The sequence below is a fragment of the Equus quagga genome, chromosome 2, assembly GCF_021613505.1.
Source record: "Equus quagga isolate Etosha38 chromosome 2, UCLA_HA_Equagga_1.0, whole genome shotgun sequence".
NCBI lineage: Eukaryota > Metazoa > Chordata > Mammalia > Perissodactyla > Equidae > Equus > Equus quagga.
Genome location: NC_060268.1, coordinates 3,728,985 through 3,741,046, shown reverse-complemented (window position 1 = coordinate 3,741,046; position 12,062 = coordinate 3,728,985). Strand labels below are relative to the sequence as shown.

The window sequence follows — 12,062 nt, the reverse complement described above, 5'->3', positions numbered from 1 at the left end:
CATTTCAATTCTAACAAGAAAAAAAATTATAAATCATATCTTTCTCTTCCAAGAAAGAAAACGGTGTGATATAAAGTGCTGACATTAGCTACCTATATATATTTCTCAGGCAAAAAGCTTGAACTTACCACCCAATTTACAGTTCAAATATATACTGTTTGAGGTAACTTTCATATATGCACACATGAGCTAGCTAACTTCCATGTTTTAATCAATCAGTAAACACACACATACATGAATATAATTTAATAATACCTATAAGAATATATACAAATATTTATTTTTACATACACTTCACATCTGATTCCAAATTCAGCCATCACTAACAGCACGGTAGTTATCTAAAATGTTATGAGTTCAAGATTTCTCACCTATCGCGTTCAAAGATTAGAGTATGGCATAATGTGTATAGAACTCTAAGTACGAGGTGTGGCATATAGTAGGCACTTGATAAATGGCACTGATTTATACAAAAATTACTATATCCTATGTCTGATTATTTCTTAGTAACAGATGGAAAAAAGAAGGCGGATAATCCAAGTTACTTGAATTTGGCTTAAGGATGTATTTTAGTACCCACACTTGAATACAGACATGTCAGATGCTCTAAAAGCTCACCCACAAAAGAGAAAAGACCACCATAAAGACTCGGCTAACAGGGCAGGAGGGGTGGTCTTCTGAGCATACACGCAACGCTGGGCTTCAAGCGCACCCATCACTGTCAGGCAGGGAAAATGAACTGCATGTGCACTGCTGTCATGCATCTAAGGGACATCTCTCTTCCGTCAATCGCAAAACATAGAAGAAAAGAGAAGTAATGTGAGTTTCTGAAGATAATGCTGTAAACTAGTGAACGATACGAACATGAAGGTATTGCAAAAGATATGGTAAAACAAAACGAATGTCAGGTGAGAGACTGCACGCCCTGCTGTCAACATGGAATCAGAGTCAGCTCTGCAAGGGAAGCAGGCAGGCCAGCAACTCCTCAGCTGACTCCGAAGTTCAGCTGGTACTCCAACAGACCCCGTCTGTGAGCACACACAGACAGACACAGACACACAGACACACAGACACACACACACACACACACACTCAAAGACAGGGTCAATATGTGAACACGTAGCTCTAGAGTATATACATACAGACTCTATACACAAATATATATTTGTAGTGTGTGTGTATAGAGAGAGAGAGACACCTCCAGATATTTTCTTCAGCTTTTCTCTGAAATCAGAGAGGTGGTTAAGCACAAGGTGTCAAAGGTACGACTGCTTTGCATAAGTAAACTTGGAGACTTAAGGCGTTAACCAGGGAGTTTTCAACGATGATAGAAAACTAAAAACTTAAATGCTTTTTGAAATATTAACCAAAATCATACAGTAAATATCATACAGTCCGACAGTAAAATCCCAGAATCACAGTGAGCAGGAAGAAGGCCACCTTGAACCCCGGCTGCTGCCACTGGAGGAGGGTTGTTCTGAGGCCCAGGGAATAATCAGAGAATACGAGGTAGCCTCTGAGTGAAAAGGCTGCAGCCCCCGGAGAGTTATTCTCGTCTTGGGTAAAGAACGGGAAGCTTCTAAACCCCGATCTTCACAGTGATGATGTCATCACGCAGCTTACAACATTGCAGGGAAGGGTCGTAACGGAAGACAGCTGCGCCTCCTTAGACCACTATACCTCAACGAATCTACACGCGACAAAGTAAGAACAAAATTAGCCAAAGATGGACCTTTCATTAATTGTGGTCTAGGACTGGAAACTTTAAAATTAATGTAGCAGGTCTGCACAAGGCAAGGGTCCAGGTGGGCAGTCCAGTGTGGAACACGAACCAAATGAAAAATCTGAGTGAATACAAGAACGAGGGAAGAAGCATAATAATGGTGCAGAGTAAGCCACGAAAAGCAAGGAACAAGTGCAAGACCAGGACAAAAATATTAACTACACCACTTCTTGAGAATAACTTCACCAATTCTGAGACACTGAGGGAAGACTGACAACTGCAAAACTACAGGGCAGGGAGATGTGGGCATGGTACAGAGTCCGCTGTGTGTATATGCTTACGGTGACCTGCCGAGCGAAGTCACTATTGTTCCTTCCACATAAGGGGGAAACCTACTCTCAACTAATAATTTTGTTGTCTGTTTAAAGCCTCGGTAAAGATGACCTTTTGGTTTGGTTACCTGACCAATATTCCCAACCAACATCTAGCTAATATTCTGAGACTCAGAAGACCAGCCTCATTCACTTCTTCCATCGAGCTAATTATATGAATAGGGATTATTGATGTGAACTACTTTTCGCCCTCAAAAGTAGAAAGTAAGTGTTTGCCAAGAATAATTAAAATGCATTATGTATAAAAATGCTTTCTTACATACGTAGCTGTTGCAGTTTAATACTGAATATAGTCCAAGCCTTTTCAGTTAATTCTAAAGATTTTTTTAAATGATAGGATGAGTAGGTGGGAAACAGCAATTTTGGTCAGTTTTGGGTCAAAATCAGATGTTACACGATAAATTTGTACAGCCCCATTTAATGACTTACCCTCATTATCTCTGTTTTTATTTTTAAATTATCAAATATTTGTATTCTTGTAAATATATGCCTAATTTTTTCCATTTGGATGGATTATTTTTATTTATTTCTATTTTTCAGTTAGTCTTGAAATGGCAAGATATAAAGAATATACTTGCTCCTTGATATAAAAACAAGTCTTACAGATATACTTGACCACACACATATATAAATATACTCATGACCATTAGTGTAGGCTACACTAATATTCTTTGGAGCTCTTAAATGAGGGGGCTACCAGCTCCCACCGCCACCCCCACCATTAAGCAGCAGCAGGAGAAACTCCAGGGTTATGTGGATTGAGAAAAGGAGGCTGCCTGAGGAGCAAGACTGACCATATGTGCATACAAGATGTAATATCAGATGACATTTTCATGCACGTATTAATATCACATATATTGTTTAAAATATGCCACAAGTTGTTTTTAGCTAGATATATGCACTGGAATATTTTTTTTCAAGAAAAACATTACTCACTCTCTGTTACTTCCTCACCCCTTACTCTGTTCCAAGACCCCGATGGCAGTCCTAATATGAGGTCCAACTGCTAGAGCATTTGAGGGAGCCTTGTTAAGAAGACAGAGGAAACTCTGCATGCACTCTCCCCCTATCCCGGATATAAAAATGCAACCATACTTTTCATTCTTGCTGTTATTTGCATTTCCTCTATTTTATTTAGGGTTTTATTTAGGGTTTATTAGATGCAGAAACTGAGGAAGAGAGGGATGATGATTTTTGCCTGTGCTCAGACAGCAAAGCAGCCGCTGAACAAGAAAAAAGACCAAGTTTCCCAACAGTTTTCAACTGCATCCTGCTGCCTTGCACAAAAATAAAAAACAAGAGGGAAAGCACATAGCTCTCTCTTGATAAGGGCAGGGCACTCATCTCAGCAGCTGTCCATGTGTAAAGAACAACATGACGCTTTAAGTCATTGTGGACCCACAGTCCGCTGCTTCCAGGTAGTAGGCACTCTAAAAATGCTTTGAAAAGTCTTTGACTTTAACTCCAAAAGGAGCTGCTACGTAGCTTCAAAGCTTCTCAAGTTTGCCTAAAATTGCGGAGGGCTCAGCATCCCACAGGAACTTTAGAGATAACTCTCTCATCTTCTGATGAGCAGGTCAGGGGGCTTCAAACTGAACACACACAAAACCAGAATCTTGGTGGACACAGATGTCTGAGCAAGCTTGAGAGCATCATACAGTAACATTTATACTCCACAGACCTACACTTGTGGGGGATGGCACAGGCTAAAAGACAGATACATCTTTCCAGTCAGGGTACCTTTTGGAGAAATTGCTTAGGCTTTGCTGGTCACACATTCCAGGGCTATTTTTCTCTCTGCACCACTAGTCCTACAACTGGGATCTATGCTGTAACGACATCTTTCCGCCCTCTCTGCCTATGTCATGCCAACCCACTTTCAGGGCTCCATGATGAACCAGCTTCCTCAAGTTTCCTCCAACCATGACACCAACTGCAATCGCTCTCTCTTCTCTAGGCACAAACATTTGCTTGTTTCTCATAGCCTCATTTTGTTTGTCTTTCTATTTGGCTTTATCTCCTCGATTAACCTGTAAACTCTTTGAATTCACAGCCCCAACTCCATAGCTACATGTGTTATGCACATCAACTGTACATTAACTTGTTGACTAGAGTAACCAGAACTTACACTAAACCTGCCCAGAATCTGCGCAGAACTCCCACCTAGTCACAATTTCTGAGACACCACATATTTCCCTCAGATTTTTCTATCCTTCTCAGGATACTCATGAGAGCCTCGTCCTCTTTGCAGGAAGTCCACCTGAGGCAAGGCAAGGACCCAATGCACAGAGTCCCTGGAAGTAGCAGAGAGAATGCCCTGATGCTGAGCCTGTGCCCGCCTCGCTTAGGTACCCGAGTCCCACAACTAATTAGCAGGAAGGATTGCCCGGCCCAGGGGGACCACAGGCTCTATTTAAGAGTTCCTATGTCCCCACATCTTTCCCTGTCAGGAGGCCAGAGAAATCTCCCTGAAGATGTCCTTCTGTCAAACAGCAGACACTTTCCTTTCTTTTGACACACATGAACAAAGTTCTAATTACTTCCAAAAAAAATTATTTTGCTGTTATGCCATTACTGAAAGGGCAGTTACATTTTCCTAAAAGCCTCTGCAGGCTAGCATCTTATTTCCTGCACACCTCTTTGAGATCTCAGTTGCCTTCTGTGCTGTCCTGTAGGACTCTGGGAGGCCTCGCTACGAACCCACCCTTCCTCCTCCAGACAGACAAGTTTCCCTTTCCATAAAGTCACTCCATTTTTTTATCCCATCCATTCTCCTTACAACAAAAGAAGACAAGAAATAGGCTGCTTGCAGATACGGTAACATGTCACATCCTTGACCCCATCTGTCAACCACACAGAGGCCTTAGGGTAGCTTCGACTGGGAAGAGCAAGAAAATGATGTCTCCTATTCTTATGCAAAGTTGTGGAGGCAGCATACTACAAGACAGAAAGAATAAGTTACCTCATAATTTCTAATACCTTTGACCCTACCATCATCTGTCTCTAACCAATAAATTTATTGCAAATGTGTAATAGCCAAAAAGATATCTTCCTAAGATTTGCAATCCTCTTCTGTGATTGTAAACTCCTGGGGAATGTATGATTTGGATTATGAAATGGAAATCATCCTTCTCACTGAATTCAATCAATGACATCAACAGGAAATGAAATAACATGTTTTAAAACACAAGATTAGGAATGACACAGTTATCTGGGAAGATTAGTAAGAAACCAATATAAAAAGAGCTTACCTGGGAACAGCGCAAAGCAGTATAGTTAAGAAAGAAAACAGAATTGTACTGATACAAAATGGAAAACAACGTGCATGCCCCAATAATGGAGCATGAGGGACTTTAGTAACTTGACAAAAAATATCCACCCAACGAACGTGCCTGGACTCTGGAAAAAAGAGCTGTGACATTTCTTTCTGTAAAGAAACCCCACAGTCAGTGTAGGACCACCATCTCACCAGCACAATGGAAAGCCTTTGCCTTAAATTAGTGGGATGATTTAATGACGTCTTAGAGTCTCTTCTCACCTACAACTTTATGATTCGATATGGTGAAAAATTTATTAATTTGACTTGAAAATAAAAATAGGATACAGTTTTCTATGAATGCAATCACTTATTCAGTCCGCTCTAAGTAATATATCTACATTGACAGTCAGTGAAGCAAAGAAATGAAATTTCATGTTGCGGGACTATTCAGTTAATGGCAATTATAGTGAAGCTTAAAACGTTCACCCTATTCATACTTGACGTGCATTCACATAATATTTTGCTTGTCCTTCCAAAAGAGCCAAAAAGGAGAGTAAGATCGTCCCCAATCTAACTGCGAGCTGACAGCACACACTCCAGGTTAACTACAGCTGCCGAAGAGCACCAGCCCTGGAGCTCAGCTCCAGGAGGACAGGGTCTATCTGGCTCTTTATCTTTGCCTTTGTGGGTTGCAAGCCTTGAGCCTAGCTCTTACGAGACTCTTCCCAAAGCATGAGGACAGAGAACGTGAGTGATGAATCACCTCTGTAGGTGGAAAGTGACCAAGACCAGGGTTCCCAATACTGTCTTAATATGACAAGAACTGGACCCATAAGGCTCATGCTGTAGTCACATCAACAAGCGCCCTACACCAATCACATCAAAACAGTAAGTTTTAAAAGAATACAGAGCATACTTTTGCAGAAAAGTTTGCTCGTACTCTGCTTCTCAAAAGAGGTTTACGGTGGTTCCCCTTATAAAATAAAAACTAAAATAATTTTACCAATATCAATAAGGAGAATCAGAACCAGAGACAGTAAAATTAAGTCAAGAAATCAAGATCATGAAAAAATGCCTTCCTCGCATTTCTTTCGTGACATCTATTCACCAGCACTGCCTGCTCTTTAAACTTCTACTTCTAACTCTTAATTGTCTGAACCCTGGCACCCTCGCCGACTTACTCTCTAGAAAATGAGTTCTTAGACTTGATGTACAACCTGCTCAATCTAAACTAATGAATAGTCGGCCTAGGGGCTTCCCCAAGGACATACAGGACATGAGCAAGTAAACTGCATAGAAGAATCTGCCCATTTTGCATGCAAATTCTCAGTAATATGACCAGCAAGGACAAACTTGAATGGATAAAAATAACCCCAAGATATAAGGGCAGCCCACTTTTCCTTGTGACGGTGGCCAGTGTGGTGATGATATGAGTCTGTACGTGCATGTAGGGTCAGTGGGGTGAGGCAGGGGAAAAGAGGTTACAGCTGGTTGTATGTGAGAGAGCTTCAGACAGATTTTTTCCCAGCAACGTTTATTAAAGTCATCTCCTCCTCTCCTCCACAGGCTGAAACCCTAAGCATTTAATCAGTCAAAAGCAGTATGTGACCACAGGGTCTCTCCAAACTCAAACTGGACAAAAACCACAATTCAACATACCTTGGGATAACTTCGCCATGAAAATAACCACATCCTAGAACTGGCTTTAATGCTCACCTCCCATAGCATCCTTATCCATTTGGGTCAATCCGTCCATCTGGATTCAACCCACTGAGAGTCTGAAATATCTTCCAGATCCTTCCTGTCCAGCTTATCTCAAGGTTCTCAATTCCACCAAGTCTTTTCTATCCAACTACTCCCTGGGGTGTCATTCTTAAATTGGATGAGATTAATTGATATTACTTGAACTGAGTGAATAGAGCTTGCTAATTTGTCATACACATGTGTTTGATAAACTTACTCTATTTATTGTTTCCAGCGCATCCTGGAAGCTATTTACGGACAGTGCACTACGTCACGAGACCAAGTTATTATTTGATTTGGCTCCCACTAAAAACTGTTCAGACATGGACAGACATTTTGCTCTTCATTTGTGGTGGGGATTCATCCTGTGCTAATGAAGTTACAATCTTTTATTAGCCTCCCTGGAAACTAAGGGTGTGACGAGCCAGAAGTAAAAATACAGTGTGCAGCAATGGAGCAGTTTTTCCTTTTTTAGCAAGACAACTGAGAAGTTTACAGGAAGTGTGCATCTCAATTTTATGTCATTATCAACAGGATCTCTAAAAACACAGTTTAACAGCCCAAATAGTTTACTGCCACAGAAGGACTTATAGAGAAAATCTTCAGAAGTAGCACCATGCTTTGGATCACTCAGCTCCAGGAAGTCCAGAAAGTATACACGGAGGTGGGCTTCACACAACAACCTCTGATGCTATGTGTAACTGGTTAAGATAAACCTAATGCAACGGGAGTTCAAGGACGTGAATAACGCCCAAATGGATACCAGTTCCTTGTTCATTTAATGACCCTTTGGTTTTTCAGTGATGTTTAATTAAGTAGGAAGAAAATTAAAACTTTGAAATTCTGAGAGTATTTCGAGGAAAAAGATTGAGTACAAATAACTTCTTAAAATCGAGAAGGGAGAATCCATAAGTTAAGAAAATGGATTTTAAAAAACACACCAAATGGACATTATCCATCAAAATAGTTAAAATGGATGTCTTAGAAAGTCCACATGATCTTTTTTTGATGCTGCTCTATTATAAAGAATTTGTTTTGCAACATTTCTTTCAGAAGTGTTTTCAGATAATTTATATTACTGTACTGCTATCTCTGATACGACATATATAAGGAACATACAGGAAAAATGCCATGTTTTTAAAAGACTTTTTTGAATGTCATCAGAATTACTGGCAGAGAGTAAACAGGCAGGCACAAATTAAAAGATAATCTCTCTTACCCAACAGCCCCCCACACACGAATCTCAGCTCCTGGGCAGTCAGTCTGCCAAGCATATTCCACATACATGAGAATAAGTTCCAGGTCTATAGCAGAAACTTTTACACTTAAGTACGGAGCCTGGGGGCCAAGCTGACTGAGCACAGTAGTAACTCAAGAACACAATCCATGCAGTAAACAAATGTTACCAATTCACTAGAGAGAAGATCTGATTCAAGGTCGGGGTTTTCCAGCCATGAAGTGGAAGACTGAAGGGACTGACTAGCCATTTCAAAGAAGAAAGGTTACTACGATATATTTCTAAACCTCGTAAATAATTTTAGGCTACAATGAAGTGATTTCGCCTGAGTTGCCTATAAAATATTTTTTATCTCATCTTGGACCTAGTTACTACAACATAGTATTAAGAACTAATACTCTGTGCAGTATGAATGGTTTTACATCTGGCGAATATAGACAAGTAAAGGCACACAGTAAAGTTCCTATCTAGGCCTCTGAAGTCTCTGTTTATAATTGCCCTGCTTTTTAAAATTAATCATTTTCAAGTTTCTTCATGTAAAATGTTCAAAACACACTTTATAACATCACACTAACTCATATGTCTACGTCCTTTACAACTGATCGACCTTTTATAACTAAATAGAAATGAACTGTTGTCTTCTTCATGAATGCTTCCACAAATAAAAATAAAACTACTTTAGGTGAAGAAGGGTCACGATTTACGCAGTCAGGGCAATGAATCACAAAGTCTCTATCACTGCCTCTCCGACCTCAGTGTGCAGCAGAATCGTCACCTGCGGTGAGGAACGCAGATGGTGGGTCCCACACGATGAATTTCTGATTCAGAAATTCTGGGAGGGGCCCAAGATTCTGCATTTCTAACAAGTTCCCAGGAGATGCTGACGCGGAAGGTGAGGGGTTCCCTTTGAGAATCTAACTTCTGGGATACATAAGACATATCTGAAAAGTAATATATAAATATATTTTTTACACCCACCTCAGAGCTGTGACATTCATAACGACCAGGGATGCTGATTAATTTTCAAAGCTGATTCTATTCCTAGCTAAGTGACTAATAACCACATCAATATTAAAACAAAACAACCTAAGACCACCACCTTCATCAGCTCAGGAGCAGAACTGACTCCTCCTTCAGGCGTAAGCAACAAGGGCACAAGATTAGTGTAATGCAATGCTTTCCTACCTGTCTCCACGCACAGATCTTACCCTTTTCCACCGCCCAACAAGAGACTTACAGGGACAAATAATCTGAATGACAAAAGTGACAGGGAAATGGACTTCAGACAGTTTGAGCAACATCTCCTCCCCCCCATCTTTCTCACTTCTCATTATCCCCCTCCACACACACACACACACAGACACACACACAATGAAAAAAAAAACACACACTTCCTTTAGCTAGGATGATCTGAACCAATAGAAGTGAAATAAAGACGTGGACCCGGGATAAGAGGAATTAAGACTCTCCCGCACTAGGCAGGGAACAGCTCCTTGGAAAGGCTCATCTCCAGCATTCCTCCATCCCTAGCACCAGGCCACTGTCAGCTGCTCAAGGACACCAGAGTCCAGCAGAAGCCAAAAGAGCACCAAATGAATTTCTGCTCTCCTCAAGGCCCCCCTTCTGCTATCAGCCAAGCAGTAAGATCTGCCTGGTCTCAGCATCTCCCTCATACACCCACCACCACCACCACCACCACTGCCACCACCATCACCAAGCAAGCTCTCTTTCATCTGGGAAACAGGGAGTGGAGAGGGAAATTAAGATGCTTAGAGGTGGGAGGGAGTGAAGACTTCCTGGAGGAACTCAGTAGGGAACTAAGAAGACAGGAAAGGGGACAGCAGATGGATCGCAGGAGAGGCCAGAGCTCGGTGCTCTGGACCCCCTCCCTCCCCGCCACCCCCAGCACTGCTCAGCCCTGGACAGAACACCGTGGAGAGAGTAAAGGCTGAGTCGGATCTCCCCGCTAGGTTCCCCAACACCCTCCCCCTGCGCGCCCCACGGTGCCAGAGAGTTTGAGGACTCAAGGTCCCCTTGCACCCGCGCCTGCCCCGCAGTCAGTTCTCGGGTCTGCAGAGAAAGCTCCGACACTTCCACAAACACTGACGCCCTTCGCGCGGGGCAGCCGTGGACCCAGCACTGCAGCATCGGGGTCCGTCCCTCCGAGCGAGACCAAAAGGCAGTGGCTGCATCTCCAGCACACATTCCCTGGATGTCGGCCCTCGGGCGCTGGGGGCCAGTCTGGGCCTGCTGTCCCCTCAAGGGCTGTTCTCCTAACCTCCCCACCATACCTCGAGAACACAAAAGTTATTTTTCCTTTGCAGCACCGCCTGCTTGTCCCAGGAGAAGACGCACATTCAGCCAGAGCCTGGGTGCGCGTGAGTGCATCTTTCAGTCCCGAAAGCCAAGGGTGCCAACTGCTGACAGTCAAAGGAACCTGGATTCGCTCTTGAGGACTCAAAAACCTCCCAATTAGCGAGCTCGTCCTTCTCTGGCCCTAACCCGCCCAGACCTGGGTTCTCCGGAGAACCGAGATCGTGTTCCTGTTGCAGCGAGCTGGTGTCCTGCCCCGGAGCCGGGACGCGCGGACTTGGCCGTCCGTTCATTCATGCATTTGCTCATCCATTCACATAAACACGTCCCTTAATTGTGTCTGGCACGGAGAATCTCGCCTGCTATTTTCCCCTCCCCAAGTCAGTGCTCATGGCAACGGCTGGTGCAGAACGCAACTCAACTGTCACCCCACTTCCTGAGCCGGAAAATCAAGTCATGTAGGCATTGACAAAAAAAAGGAAAAGGTGGAGAGGAGGAGGAGGCGGGGGGCGGAGAACGATGGGGAGCTCACTGGGGTCACATTCGAAGCTTCCCTTCGGGGGAAACCGCGGCACCGACAACGCGGCGTGCCAGGAACCAAATCATTATTCAATCACAGCCTGCTGGAGCTCGGTCCCTGGCGGGGATGAACCAAGCGCAAAGTCACCGGTTCGTGCGAGTGCGATGCTGCCGGCTCGCCCCAACTCCGAGCCCGAGCCGAGGCGCCGGGAGAGCGGCTCGCAGCCCAATCCGCAGCGCGCTCGCCGCCTCCTTATCGCTCCCAATAACGTGATCAAGTGTAAATCAAATGCCACGCCGGGAGGGGCCCGGGACGGCGTGAGTCGTGCCTTTCCGCTCACCGCCCCTCTCGCCTAAGAACCACAAGGTCACGATAGCGTCGCGATTCCACTCACCGTACACTCCTTGGCCGGAGATCCCCTCCAGGAGGACTGTCAGCAGCCACACGAGCCCGTACACTAAATCCATCTTCACGTGAACATGAACATATCCAGCCCGGGGGGGACGCAGCGGGACCTTCCCGAGGCCGGCGGCCGGCGGCGCGCGCTCCACTCGCGCCCGGGCCGAGCGCAGGTGCCCGGGCGCCGCTCGCCCAGGAAGGCAGCGCGGTCCGTCCGTGCCTGTCCGGCGGCGGCCGGGAGCGGAGCGCAGGAGCCCCGCACACCCCACACTCATGCACACACACGCACACACACTCACACGCACGCCGCACTCACCCCGGGCGCCTGGGGAAATCGCAGACACCGGGGAGGGGCAGGGGGCGTGCGGGAAGGGAGCGGAGGGCGGCGGGCTCGCGGCTCCGCAGCGGCGGCGCGCTGGGCGGGCGGCTGGCGGCGGGCGCGGCGAGGGGCCGGGGGCCGGGCGCTGCGAGCCTGG

At 44.7% G+C, this 12,062-nt stretch overlaps 2 protein-coding genes across 4 annotated transcripts in view; one reads left to right on the top strand and one right to left on the bottom strand.

Moving 5' to 3' along the window:
- The window catches only part of MDGA2 (MAM domain containing glycosylphosphatidylinositol anchor 2), a 778,429-nt gene extending 766,487 nt beyond the window's left edge, over positions 1–11,942 (bottom strand). For all 3 annotated transcript variants that reach the window (XM_046652130.1, XM_046652131.1, XM_046652132.1), the window contains exon 1: positions 11,582–11,942. In XM_046652130.1, coding sequence (XP_046508086.1) covers positions 11,582–11,861 — 280 coding nt within the window. In that variant the 5' untranslated portion in view covers positions 11,862–11,942. The remainder of the gene's footprint in view (positions 1–11,581) is intronic.
- LOC124236338 (collagen alpha-2(I) chain-like) overlaps positions 11,860–12,062 on the top strand; it is a 4,259-nt gene continuing 4,056 nt past the window's right edge. Inside the window, exon 1 of the mRNA XM_046655283.1 lies at positions 11,860–12,028. Within this exon, the coding sequence (XP_046511239.1) occupies positions 11,860–12,028 (169 nt within the window). The remainder of the gene's footprint in view (positions 12,029–12,062) is intronic.